The sequence below is a fragment of the Antrostomus carolinensis genome, unplaced genomic scaffold (genome assembly GCF_000700745.2).
Source record: "Antrostomus carolinensis isolate BGI_N321 unplaced genomic scaffold, ASM70074v2 scaffold10887, whole genome shotgun sequence".
Lineage (NCBI taxonomy): Eukaryota > Metazoa > Chordata > Aves > Caprimulgiformes > Caprimulgidae > Antrostomus > Antrostomus carolinensis.
The window spans coordinates 35050-49649 of NW_010326652.1; the positions used below are offsets into that span (position 1 = coordinate 35050).

At 40.6% G+C, this 14600-nt stretch overlaps 1 protein-coding gene across 1 annotated transcript in view; it reads right to left on the reverse strand.

The window, feature by feature from the left end:
* NPSR1 (neuropeptide S receptor 1) overlaps positions 1-14600 on the reverse strand; it is a 54937-nt gene that overhangs the window by 112 nt on the left and 40225 nt on the right. Inside the window, exons 7-10 of the mRNA XM_010171654.2 lie at positions 12408-12609; positions 4321-4397; positions 2380-2469; positions 81-267 (exon numbers count right to left, since the gene is read on the reverse strand). Of these exons, the coding sequence (XP_010169956.2) occupies positions 81-267; positions 2380-2469; positions 4321-4397; positions 12408-12609 (556 nt within the window). The remainder of the gene's footprint in view (positions 1-80; positions 268-2379; positions 2470-4320; positions 4398-12407; positions 12610-14600) is intronic.

A 14600-nucleotide genomic window follows, 5' to 3' on the forward strand; every position in this document is an offset into this window, starting at 1 on the left:
TTTAAACAGGCAAAAATAGGTAGTCATTTTAGGGATGGTGTATTTGTGGTCCTCCCTTCTTAGGGGGTAGTCGGAGTGACAGATACTCAAAAGGGGAGCAGAGGTGGTTGCTGAAGAGGCAGTAGATGATGGGGTTGATGGCACTGTTCAAGGCTGGCAGGTTCTGGATGATCACGGATGCATAGAAGCGCTCTTTAGTCTCAGGGAGTATGTTGAAGTTGTCCAGGATATCAAAAAGAAAATAAGGGCTCCAACAGAGGACAAATGCTGGAAGAGAGACAGAGAGAGGAAGAGCTTGACATTAGACAGCTTAGCTATTTAGGGAGGTAATCACACATGCATAGAGACTGTCATAACACGTAAATATTTGTTCAGAAAAAAAAAATCTCTCTTCCCTATTCAGGGCCTTATTTAAGAGACTAGATATTAAATTGTGCTTTTATTTGTCTTTATTTTTATTTTAATTCCCATCAAATATATTATGTGTGCTCCTCTAAGTGTTTAGAGTGCTCCCTCTAGATATATCGAGGTACTTTGGAACACTACACAACACATAAAGGGTAAATAGGTAGCCAGTTAAAGCATCATAAGTTATAGTGAAGTGCTATTTAATGGTCCCCTGAGTGAGCAGCCAATCTAAATGTACACACCACCAAAGTGCTGCTCCGTGACAGCGCTGCCTGTCACAGCCACCTGTTAAAAAAGGGGCTTTTAGACACTGAAGAGCAATGAATGACACCCTTTCACATCATATTACAGCAGAACCAACGTGTCATTTGGCATGCTGGTTGGAGGTGCTGTCTATGTGAAGAATGTGGAAAGGCTCTCTAATTCCTCTGCTGTAATTTGAGAGATTAATTTGGGGAAGGGAAGAGAGAACTGCACTGTTCATAGTCCCTGCTTTTGTTCAGAGGTGGTAGAAATAAAAAAAGTTGTAGGTTGACCTTTATTTGCAGACATAGGGAATAAATCTATCCCTCATAAATTTCTAGATCATCTCTTTTCACAAAGACTTTTAGTTAATGATTTGCATAGAAACACTGGGACAGGCAGTTCACTCAACTAAGCCATAAATACTTGAGTCACAAATATAGAGATATTTGTGAAATCAGACATGTGATCTCCCCCTGGCCCAAATGAGACAGCAGAGTGACTCCACACTTGCTTTCTTGTTGCAGTAATCAGTATTTGTTAGTTGGTAGTTAGCCCAGCCCTCACTGAATGTGCAAGGAAGAGGCAAACTGTCTTGCCTCTTTTTTTTTTTTTTGGAATAACCAAACTGGCAGTGTCTATGCACAGATACCAAAATAGCAATATGCATTGTCAATGTATAGATCATAGAACTGACTATGTGGAACTTCAAGTGACTTTAAAGAAATCCATGAAAGTTAGGTGCCTTAATCTGGATTTCAAGAGATTCTAGGTGCCTAAAATCATCAAGGTCCTTTGAAATACTGAGCATCCAGGTGAGCTCTTGCCATCTGATGATGTTGTGATAGTAGTTGTTTCTGACAAAAGCTTTTTCTGATCGCCACGCAGAAAAATTCAGCCACACAGAAGCTGTTCTTGGACTTCTGAAAAGCATGAATCACACCAGCCTCTGTCATGTCTACACATGCTACCACTAAACAGAGGACCAAGCACCTCAGTAGTAGCTACTATCACAATATCATCCAATCTGAATTTTGTGTAGAGTTGGAAAGAGGAGCAGTCGCTTTTTCCATGGTAGGGGATGGCTGTCAGCCCTGGTGAGTAAATAGCTTCAGTCACCTTCCTGCCTGTCTCTGGCTGCTAATCACAAATCCTGTGTGACGCTGCTTTTATTTATCGAGAGAGAATGTCAGCCTCCTAATTCCATCAGAATAATGTCATCTCCCTGGGAAACGGAGGACACCTGCACTGAGTCATCTGCTCCTCATTTTGGAAAGGAGAGCTCCTTCTTTCCACCTCGGCAGGCAACACGCTTCTGACATCAAACTCAATTGCTCTGCATCCTTTGCCTCTCCTCCCCAGCACCTGACACACCATACATAGTCTCTAAACCTAAAAGACAACTCAGTTGCAAGTTTTTCAGCAGCCTGGATGGGAAAGAGATGACCCTTTTCTCCGTTCCTTTTAGGCAGTGTCCCTCCTTTGTTTTATTTATGCACATGAGGGGCTGTGCATGTAATTTCATTTGAGGCTTCTGTCAGATGCCTAAAATAGGAGCTTATCAGGCAGAGGAGAGGGGAAGATCAAGGTCAGAGGGTCTAAGTAAAGTTCCTTCTCTGAGCCATCTACTGCACTTTATCTGCTGATGGTGGAGGGAGCTGAGGAAGACCAACTTCCTAACATCATCATCATCCTCCCCACCTACCAGATGTGGGGCTTTCCACTTACCAAGGATGATCACGAAGCTGTACTTGATCGCTTTCACTTTTGCCCTGGATATAAACCTACGACTGGTGTAGCCAGCAGAAGTTTTGCCACCTGGGGAAAGAACAGTTTGAGTAGTAAAAAGCAGAGCTGGTGCGTGGATGAGTCAGTTCATACCTCCGCAGGCAGGACAGCAGTATGTAGCCCATCCCACCCAAAACTGAAAGGGGAAATGTAAGCAGAAGAGATCTTCCTGAAGTATCGTGGCAGCTGGGTATTCCTTGACAGTCAGGAGAACCACTGCCTGTGTGCCCAACTGTATCAGTCTAATAAAAACCACACACCATCACAGCCACAAAAATGCAACCAGAGTGATGTTATAGGAGACATTTTCTGAAAGGGAGTGGCAAATACAATTAAAAAAAGAGAAGAAACAACCTGGCAAAACAGATTACCTGTTCACTTTGTTTCAGTCAGAAGGATTTTAAAAGCTACATACTCCATTCCCTTATCCTCTTACTCTTTTTGATGCTTTGGATAATCAGTCAGACATTTTACTTTCCGTGTTGACTCAGTAATGAAATACGAAATACTGTTAGACTAGCTTTTCAGAAATGAAGTGTGGCTTGAATTGAGAAGCAGATTCTATTCAGTCTCACATCAAGGTTGGTTGATCTCATTTCCGCTGAAGTCACACTAATGTCTCTGAGCATCAATTTCTGTATTTGAATAACAGTACCAGCATGATTACAATAATATGCCTGATTTCATTATTAGTGTCAATTTGCTGCTCATGTTGCTGGGTCAGAATAATTAGATTCACCATAGTGAATACACAAGAAGGTCATTTTTTAATCAAAATATCTTTAAACTCTTGTGGTCCAAATTTAGGACTAGAATTTTGATTAATGTCATTGGAAATGACTGTGTACACAACTTCTTGCACCTCTTATAAAAACAGTGTATCAAGGCTGTGTAACTTGTAAAGAGAAAATATAAATAAAATTTATGCGGGCTTGTTACCAGCGAAATATCCCATGTAGAAACTTGAAATTAGTCCATATGTAACATAAGTGGAAATCACTTGGTGACTTATAGAGCAGAATATACCTCCTGGATGAGGAGAATGACCTTTTTTTGAAGACTAGTTAATACTTATTTTGTCATGAAGGCAGGATCATTAGAAATCAGTCCTGCTCAAGCTTTTCAAAGGAGGAGTAACTCTTATAGTTGGCAGATGTCAGGATATGATATAACGATATCTGAATACATGCAACATCATATTAGGATACTTCCTCTGGTACCAGACATGATCCCTGATCCTCCTTCAGACAGGTGCCAGCAACTTGGTCCCTCTGGTTTGATGTGTTTCTATTCACCGCTTGGCTGCACTAACTGATTGTGTGCTCTTACAGTTATCTTATAAAACACATTAGTGTAAATGAACATGCTTTTTAAATACCTAATAGGAAAGAGAGTGGACAAGTGAGGACCTTGCAATGATTTGTGCTCTTTGCCAAAATAGCTCAGAACAGTCCAGAAATGTTTATGGTTTTGGAAAGCTCAGCTCAGGAATTTCTGAGCTTGACCAAAATCCACAACTGCAAGGGCACATGAAAATATAGCAAAAGTATTGTCTAAGTATATGCTAGGAAAAAATATTCTGGAAATGAACAAAGTTCTAGGAACAGGGATTCTAAGTTCTAGAATAAAGATCTTTTACTTTTTAGTTATTTTCCTGCAGATGTTTTCTATCATTTCTCTGAAGGGGATTTGGTGTCAAAGGAAATAATGTAAATAATGTAGAAAAGAATTATGAATGAGCAATAACAGAAAACCCATTCCCACCTCAGTGATGGGGGCCCAACATAACACCACATGTCCAGGTATTCACAGATTTGGGGGATTTGCTGACTGACTGGATTCAAATCACAAGGCTGGAGACATGTGTGTGCTGAGACTCACCAGGGCAGCTGGCTATGATGACAGCCTGAGCTTTGCTCTTCATCCAGATGGTTCGGATCACGATTGAGTATATGACGCTACAGAAGGGAAAGAGTTGTTGGTATTATGAGGCACAGTAAATTGAACTGACATCCCAGTTGTTCGTGCTCTATGAATACACCTATCTGTGCGTAAGGAACTCACAGAGATGATGGGACTGCATAGGAAAAATAAAAATAATGACAACAACAGTAATAAATAAAATATGACTCTCCCGTAATACTTTTCAGAAACAGATCTGAAGAGTTTTCACTATGGAAGTTGTTATCATTGTCCTGGATTTGCAGATCTCAAATCTGAGGCTCAGAGAAATGCAGTGATCTGGCCAAGATCTCTCAGGCAAGAGCTCGTTGAGGATTTTGAGCTAGCCTTGACCAAAGTTGCCTGGCTACCAGCCCCAGGTCACTAATCCTGAAATGGAGGAAGCAAGGGGAAGGACCTGGTCTTGCTGCATGTACGCTTCTGTTCTGGTGTTACTTTGGGACTATGAAGCTGACGAATAAAATAGTATCCTGGGGAATTCAAGAAAGGCATGATCCATGAAAAATGCAGTTAAATACCACAGTGCTCACTTTCAGGTCTCAAGGTCTTAGGACAGAAATATCAGGTAGATGGGAGGAGTTAGAAGATTCAAAACCAGATCCACCACAATTTGCATATTTAGAGGGGAATATACATAGACTTTTAATGGGAAAGATAAAAAGTGCCCTAGTCCACAATGACCTCAGATGGTTATGATGTATCCCTAGGCAATAGGAAATCTGGAACTGTATTTATTTAATACAGAATACGTAAAAATAATTCCTTCAAGCTGAAGAGCTGTTTGAACCCACACCCTCCATGAGGATGTTAGCTTTTCAGCAGTTTACACAAAAAAAATGAGGCCTTGCTCTGTCTGCTTTTTCTCCTGCAAGTGTACGTAACGTGCAGCTAAAATCACTAAGCAACAGCATACTTTTGACTGGTGTTTTTCTTTTTAGTTTACTAAAGAAGACAAAAATAATTTGAAAGTATTTCAGCACTCGGGTTGCCATGTTTTTCTGATATAAAAACCGAGCATCATACCAGAAGATATCATGTGCTGTTTGCAATACACAGCAGCGTTTATTAATTGCCATTAATTGTCGTAAAAATTAGTGGTGACTCTGTGAAAAAAGTGTGACTAGGGAGATTTTTTCAGGGTGTTTTATAGAGACAAAATGTGCCTTACTGTCATGTGGTTTATTTTTTATTATCAGAAGAGACATTATTTTTATTAGAGCTTTCAAACTGATATACAAGCCTTTCCTACAGCAACCTCAATTGCTAGATCCACTTGCAAGGGTAGTATTTTTGTGTATTGGAGGTTTCCTCTCTGTGGAAGCTTGAGCCATCTGGTTTCCAGGCTCAATAGACGAGAGCTGGGAATTCAATGTGTCTTCCGGGCCATGCAGCAGAATAGTAATATACTTTCCCAGTGAGGGTTTTGCATGCATCTGCCACAGACTCCAGCTTGCCCTCCCTAATCCTTTCAAAGGTCCAGCATGACACCCAGATGAGTTGAACATTTTCCTTTTATGTCTTGGCTTTTCAAGAACCTGTTTATTTATCAGCTGGTGCACTTCAGTGTTCCTTTGTACTGACAATGGTGGAAAATTCTTGTATCATTTCTCCTTTGATAGTTCCAATGAAAAAGAATGTATTATAATGATAATCGTTGTTATCTCAAGAAAATTTCTACCTGGCTCCTAAAAGTCTTATTTCTATTTTCTTCCTAGCCTGCTGTCTCTAGCCTGATCTTTTTAATTGCAGTTTAAACAACAGCCCCTCTTATGCAGACCTGCATATGTCCAGCAGGACACATTCAGAGTTGTCTTAAGCATCAGGATGAAGGAGCCTAATGCCATATCCAAAATACTCAGACTCCCTACTTCCAGCCAAGTGCCACAAGTGCTGATTTATGAAATCAGGCTCTTCACTTGCCTTTTTTTCCCTCTGACCTCAGAAATCCTGCCCTCTTTGCTGCAGAGTCTGATAGGATCATCCCTTTTACCAGATGCAGTTATAATGATTGTCTTTTTCACTTGGCATTTCACCTATGAGATTACATGTTATTTCATTTGAATCCTTAATTTTTAGAGGTCTAAGGGAAAGTTTAATTCCTAGTTTAATCCAGTGGTTTCCAAAGCACTGAAAACACACCGGATTTGTACTGGTGTTTTTGCATCTATTCATCTTTCTTTTCTCTATAGCTGGATCCACTGGACCCTTCCTTATCAAGAGGGGACCAGGGGTGGTATAAAACTCATGGTGGATGTCAGGAAAGAGAAGTCACTTGCTATGCTGGATCAGGCACCATTTAGCCAACAACAATTATGTCTTTATGCTTTGGTCTCTCTGGGACTCCAGATCTTACTAGTGCCTCATCTTCTTTTTTCCCCAGATATGCTGGAATGGAGCTAACAAACTGGATTTTCCAGAAATGTGTCACCCAAAGCTTAAGATCATAAAAGGCATCTGTATGTATGTTTCAGATCCATAACAATAAAAAGAGAGCACTTATGGAAGAGAAGCTGTATTTTTCTTACAAAGGAAAAGCCATTTTTTTTCAGAATGCATTTGTAGCTTCATTCTTTCTGTAAGAGGTGGCTGGAGCAGGACTTGGCAGTTGGTGACATCTCAAAAGGTGGGAAGAAATTCCCACTTGAAGGGGAAATAAAGTGGCAGATGAGTAAAGGGAGGCAGGTGACAACTGTCATTCAGATGTACAGGAGGGTGTTTGACAATGCTCTGCACCATCTTGACCATATCGTAATCTGTTTCCTTCCTCTCAACATCAAGCTGCTCAACTGCCACTGCCAAGATGTCTATGCACCATAGACATGTGCATGGCAAGCCTATCATTACCACAAACTTCATTTTCTAACACACATAACGTGCCTGTGTGCTGCTTGCTCTCATCCCCTCTGAAAGTACCAGGAGATATGATGTGTAGTTTGTTAGGTCCAGATGTCATCAGGTTTCTTTGTGTCTGTAAGTAATACACTGGTCTTCCAACCCTCACTGGAGATTTCTGAGGGCTCTATAAATACATCCTATAGGCATTTTCATGCATACTATGGTATTACTACATTATATAAGTGTTGTGGCCCATTATTTGCAGGTAAGAGACTAAAGAAAGGGAAGAAAGAGTTCAGCTGGAGTAGCCAAACCTGGATGGAAAAATAATCCAAGCCTTTTTGTGAAGGAGCTGCTCAGGCTGTGAAGACCACAGGATAGAAAGGGCATACTGTTGATCTGAAAATGCAGTGATTTTTCTAGCCCTGATAAGATGCATATAGAGGCATGATAAGAGGCAGCAGGAAAATACAAGATTATGGTTCAGACTACAGATGTAACTCAGCAAATTAAATTCATTGCATCTCCAAAAGCAATTTTGCTTGATTCAAATTCTGAAGGACAATGATGCATGTTCATTGTAGCATGTTATTAGTTAATGGTGTTGTTTAATTTGACCTCACTGGTAATTAAAGCCTTTGTCCATGTAAATAACTAGCTTAAGGTTTAGTGATAAAGATGGTACGGTAAATAGTCCCACTCCATCTTTATTTTTAATTCCTAGATCACTTTTGTTTTGGAAAATAAAATTTCTCCTGGTAAAGCTATGTGTTGATATTAATAATCATAAGAGTTATTGATCTGCCCACGTTTAAACACAAAGCTTTTTTTTAGTAAGTGATTGTGATACGATAGCATCCTACCCAACCTCGGTATTTATTAGTAAAATAAACCTTTACAACGGGAAAAATTAAACATAAGCTCCCTGCTAATTGCTTGTATTTATCATTCGGCATTCTCTATTGTTCCTTGTACTTTATTTGTGCACAGTGATGCAGCTGCATTATGTTTTACCGTAGCTAATTTACAATTCTCTTTATCCAAAGACAAAAGGCATATATAACTTCATTGGAACAAATCATTGTAGGCACGAGTAATGACTAAGTGAATAGATGGGCAGATATTAGAAAATATGTGCAAGATCTAGGCTTTTTTAATGAGAAATTGAAATTGCAGGCAAAAATGATTGTGCTTGTTGAATCAAGCTAAAAAAAAGACTTTTTGTATTTTTATTAATGATATTTTTATTTAATTCAGACAAATACCATTTATTTAATCTATTTTCTATTTCATTGCAAGGTCTTGTTTTCAGTTCCATATTTTTCCTTTTAGCTGATTTGTTTTTTTTCCCTTTTAATTATTTTTTCTCCTGCTTCAAAGCAAATGTTCTCTTTGGAGTTTTGATTTTAAACAGCAGATGGATATTTTTTCCTCTGTGCTTCAAGAGGAACTTTTGTAATTTTTTTTTTAACCTGAGTTTGGAATTATGTTAGACAAATGTCTATGTATTACATATACCAGTTAAAATGTAGAAGCTATATTTAGCAGTCATGAATAACAGCTAAAAAGACCCTGAATTGCTGGATGTGCAAGTGCTAGAATATAATTATGGTTTGGCACAGAGTAGCAATATAAAACAGAAACCCAGTAGCTCTCCTGTCTCCCCATCTCAGGACCCGAGGAGGTTAGGTGCAAATATTTGCAGGAGAGTAGTCTGAAATGTTGATTTGACTCATATTTAACCTCTGCTCAACAATGCCCCAGAGATTTTCAACTATCACAGATACCGTTTGAGCTTTGCTTGGCGTATCCTGGCGTAGGAGAAATGGTTTTGGTTATAGCTGATGACACTTGTCCCAGAATTGGAGAGAACTAATTACTGCGGGTTGCCTAATTTATTTTTCTGAATTTTCTCGGTTTTGGTAGGTTGATAATATCAATTGCAGAAAAAGCGGTGGATTAATCTAAATAAGAAGGAAGAATAGGCCAAATTTTTAAGAACCTGATGCAGGATCTGTGGCTGTCCCTGACTGACACAGAAATGGGAGGAGGAGGGGAGATTTTACATTAAAAGAACAAATATTCTTCCCTTTTCTCAGCTCTCAAAGATAACCACACACTTGGGTTAAAAATCTAATCACAGCTTCTCGTTCTCTTTTCATTATTCAGGTCTTGTTAGTTTGTATTATAATCAGATAAAAAAATCGCCACAAAACCACAAGCTGTTTGATAACTGATTGCTGATTCTCCAGTTGTGAAGCAGTGGTGGGAACAGACCTCCCAAATATTTAAATCTTTCAGGGCTGTTGCAGTTTTGTTCAGAGATTGCCTTTTATATATATTAAAAAAAGAGAAAGATTGTTGTTTTCTTCTGGTTCCTGTTTCAGCTTGGAATCTATAGGGTTTGCTCATGTCTGGGGGGATTAGCTCATTGGTGAAAGGGTTTTCCAGACTGAACATAAAGTTATCAGCTAAATAATTCATTCCATGGGCTGTGGCATTATGAATAAGACAGCTCCTGTGAGTTAGTTGAAGGCTGTGTCAGAAACACGTGAAACCAGCTCTGCTGAGAGAGCTGAGGGATAGATGAGAGAAGCTTAAAAGGTGATGGTACCTGGACTGTAGGAAGTGAAACGTGCTCAGCCAAAGCATCGTATCTAGTGTGGAATTAAGTCCTGCACCTGAAAAGTAAAATTTTATCCTTTGTATGCACTTCGGATGATTGCACCAGAAAAAGTGCTGTCATCAGTGAACTGCTTTGCTCTAGAGGTTTTCAGCAGATTCAGGCAGCAGAACTAATTAAGAATTAACTCTGCCAGCCAGTGTCCCACATTGCATCAGGCAACTGCCATGCAGCTAAATCAGAGTGCTTCAGCAGTGAAAATAGTTGAGCAAATAAGATGAATTATTACAGAAAAGGTCATCTTCTTTCTCTCTGTGCACCCTGCCTCACTTCCTCAGTAAGTCTGGTGTGTCTTGGATTCTGGTTTATTTGTATTTCCGGCTTCTTAGATACTGATCCTTGGCTTTTCAGTCACACGTTTATGGATTGTCTCTCCATCGTTATGTTATGGCCTTTCTTTAATAACATTTTCAGCAAAAGGCCATTAAATTAAAAATAAATCACAAAAATGCCTTCCCTCATTTACTAAATAACACCTCTCATTTTTATAATTAATCTTTTGGCCGAGTAACACATAACCACAGTGTATGTGATCTCTCTCACCCTTCTCAAACAGCATCTTGTTTGTCATCAAACCTACTGTGTGCCTGAAAGTATTGGGTGGAAGAAAACTTTTGCAGAAAAATTGAGTCCCTGGAGATATTAACAGCCATTCAAAAAACCTGCTGTTCTTTAGCTGCAAATTGCTTACCAGAGTATTTATATGCTGTGGCCACATTAGGTGGATTAGCTCTAAACTCCTGGACTGCCAAGAAATTAAAAAAAAATAGATGTCTCTCCTTGAGTCTATGTTGACAGATGTTTTACAGATACATCAGCTGGGAAGCTGCAACCTTCAATTGTATGCTTGAAACTTGAAAAAAGTTCTAAAAATATAACCAGTTCTTTCCAAACTGCATGGCATTTGTTCATAATGTCTCTGCTGACCTTGCTCTGATGGTAATCCTCTTTTTATGTGGTTTTAGACAACCTTCTCTATTCTCAAGAAAATTGCATCACTGACAACTTAGAAATAAATGGGCACAAAAAAAATTCTTTCCTGGCTTACCTCCCTTTCCTCCTTGCAGTGCCCAGTGCCACTTAGGATCTGTCAAGAATTTAATTTCTGTTGGCAAGGATGCATGAGCATTTGTCTTAGTGTACACTGAAACCAGGAACGTGTTCGGGCAGACAATGGGCACCGCCTTGCCCCGTGGCTTCAAGGACAATGTTTTAAGTTCCTGTCCTGCCATAAACTTCTCCTCTGAAAGTCACTTAAGGTTAAAAATGTAAATATTCGAGAATGCTTTACTCACATCTCAGCTGTCAGGGCAATCTGATGAAATGCCATTTTCACTGACTTTCCCTTTCCCTCATGTCTTCGTCCCTTCTTGCTTCTGGGGATTTCCTGTAAAGCAAGTCTCAGAGCTGATCTGGTTTGAGTATCTTCCTTTGGCAGGGAGGAGGGGAGCGTCATGTCAGCAGCTCTGAGAAATGTGTTGCTCTGAAAAATGTAGCTTGCTTTTTCTTGACAAACAAGTATATATGCTATGTAAAAAGGAGTGGCTGGTCTGTAGTAGAAAGCGTGCAAATCTGTGTGAGTGTGACAGAGATGTTTCACACAACCATGCAAGTCTTCTTTGCCAGTAAGAAGCAATGGATACCAACAAATCCTAGTGTAACTTTGCTGCTGAAAAAGAATAAAAGGGGAAGAAAAGAAAGGGCTTGGAGAACAAGTTACTGCCACCAGCAGCCTTTCATTTCGTGCATTTAAGGCATTTAAGAAGTCTCACTCCCCTTCCACATCAGTTTTTGATGGCTTCTTTGTGTTGGTAGCGCCTCATGGCTAGATAATTTTAGTTTAACAACATTTAATGGCATCACCCCAGAGGGTGGCCATAAAATTCACTGATCACCAAGCACAGTCTGGCATACTGGTTGACCTCAGTTTACCTCTACTCCAGATCATCTTTGTGATTTTGAGCGAATCAGTCTCAAATATTTGCAACTCAGGTTTCCTATTACAAAATGGGAAGAATTTTATTTGCTTGTATTTTAGGAGTGGTTGGCAGCTTCAAAAGCTTGGAGATTTCTTTCCGATCCTGGTGAAGAAACACTCTTCTAGTACTATGAAGCATGAGAGTACTTAAAATTAATTTTAATTAGTGTTAAGTGTGGTTTCCTCTTCTTTTATTAAAAACTATATTTTGTCATAACAGCTAGACATTCATACTGGATTTATAAAGACAGGTTTCAAGCCTGAAGCTGTAGAGATAAGTGGGTACACTTAGAGATTCAGTCCTTTTTTCAGAGAAAATATTTCTGGCTATTAACACCGCATGGAGAACACCCAGGGCAAATGACCTGTGTACGGTGTGATAAAAACCGAAACAGCTATAAAGCAGGTGTGGAAATGAAATCGTAATGAATGAATAGAAATTAAAGCATTAAACTGATAGCACACTTGACAGCTTTCACCACATCCTTGCTGACTGCACTTCAGGCTTACCTGATAATGATCAGAGGAATGAAGTACACCAGGAAAGCCACCACCGTCATGTAGGGTATCCAGTAGGAGTCATCAGGCCAGAGAGCCCAGCACTGCACTTCCCCGTTGGAGAGCTTCCGTTTCCCAAAAATAATCAGAGTTGGTATGGAAAACAGGAAAGAGAGGCTCCAGGCCACTCCAATAAGAACTTTCGCCTGTCTTTCTGTGCAACAGAGACAAACAGACAGTGTTAATCCAGGGAAGTTTTCTTAACCTCTATGCTCGACACTGGTGAGGCAGCACCTCGAGTGCTGGGTTCAGTTTTGGGCCCCTCACTCCAAGAAGGACATGGAGGTGCTGGAGAGTGTCCGGAGAAGGGCAACGGTCTGGAGCAAAAGTGGGATGAGGAGCACCTGAGGGAACTGGGGTTGTTTAGCCTGGAGAAAGGAGGCTGAGGGGAGACCTTCTTGCTCTCTGCAACTCCCTGAAAGGAGGGTGTAGTGAGGTGGGGGTGGGTCTGTTCAACCAAGTAACAAGGCAAGAGAAAAATGGCCCAAGGGCAGTTGAGATTGCATGTGAGGAAGAATTTCTTTGACGAAAGGGTTCTCGGGCATTGGCAGGGGTTGCCCAGGACAGTGTTGGAGTCCCCATCCCTGGAGGGATTGAAGAGTCGTGTAGACATAGTGCTGAGGGATACGGGTTATTTGGGGACTTATCAGTGTGAGGTTAATGATTGGCCTTGATGATCTTAAAGGTCTTTTCCAATCTGGGCAATGCTGTGATTCTGTAATGGGGTTGCTGGCACAACTGGCCCCTTGTAGCTGCACTGATAAAAAGGCAGCCGTGAGGAGGAAACCAGGTGAGGAAAGAGAATTTGGGGCTGCAGCTGACTGATGCTGAAAAGACTGCAAAGGAGAATGGGGATTTAATCTCAGTCTCATGATAAAAAGTCATGTTGTTATGGGCTTGTATTTTTATATGTTTTATTTAAAGATCCAAAGGGCCCATTGAATCGGAAATGCTACGAGAAAAATCACTGCTCAGGGTCAGCAAGTTAGAAACGTGTGATGTAAATAGTTCCTTTATGCCACCAAGACATCATGAATGAATGCAAAGGACCACAGGCCTGCCCTGCTGCAGGTTCTTACCCGTGGCACAGCAAAGCCATGGTCAGTAGGAGGACAGAGACAGAAAATGTGGAGGAGACCTTGTGCTACAGATAACAGGGGAAGGCTGAGATTGGGGAGCATTACTTCTACTAGGTTGGAGCATACTGGATGTACTGGCAGGGCAAATTTGCTTGGAGTGGAAATTTGATGAAATCCATCCTTGGAATGGAAATTCAACTTTTTGATGCACTTTGTATTTAGAAAGCTTGCACAACATTTCCCATCAGGAAAGACAAAATGCCTCAATTCAGGATGGGAACAAAACTGCACAACCAGCTGCCTTCAACTGCAGCTGCAATTTTACTGTCCCAAAGAAACCTGGTCCTGGAGAGCCTTGGCATCTTCTGCAGTTCTCTGCATAGTGGTAAGGACCGAATGCAGCTCCTATTGATGGGCATGTGCCCTAAGCTGTGGCAAGGATAGATTGCTAACCATGAGATGGGGCAGATGCTGATGGGCTGGTGCTCAAGTGCTCAGCCCCATTTTGTCTGCCACAATAGACATCAACTAGGAGATCCTGCTGGATCTCATGGTGAAGATCAGGAGTTTAAGGATCCTGGAGGGCTTGGCAGGTTTGGGATACTACTTCCACTTGACTCCTGGCCTCCTCAGCTGCCAAGTGGGGAAAACTGGTGGAAAAATCAAATGATGCCTGGTGGCACCTATGTGATTTTGTAAAATTCAATGTGTTAAAGCCAAGAGCCTCAAACCTTTCATTTTCAAAAATCTGCATCTTCAGGCTAAAATCCACATAGCTCTAGCTGAAGTGTGGGGGGAAAGGGGTTGATCTGTGGAGTACTGGTGATTCTCAGCAGCAGTTAGTCCTCCTGAGTCAGACTGTGAGAGGAACAGATGGGGACAGATATTTTTTTTGTTGTTCTCAGAAGCTTTGATGTTGAAATACTTTATTGTCCTACATAATACCCGAGGTTTTGTGTGAAACAGAAAATCACTTTAAATTATGCATATCAAGAGGAACGTCTTTCCTCCTTGATGCTCAAAGAGCAATAAGAAAGCTTGTGGGAGAAACATTCAAAAAAGTAAT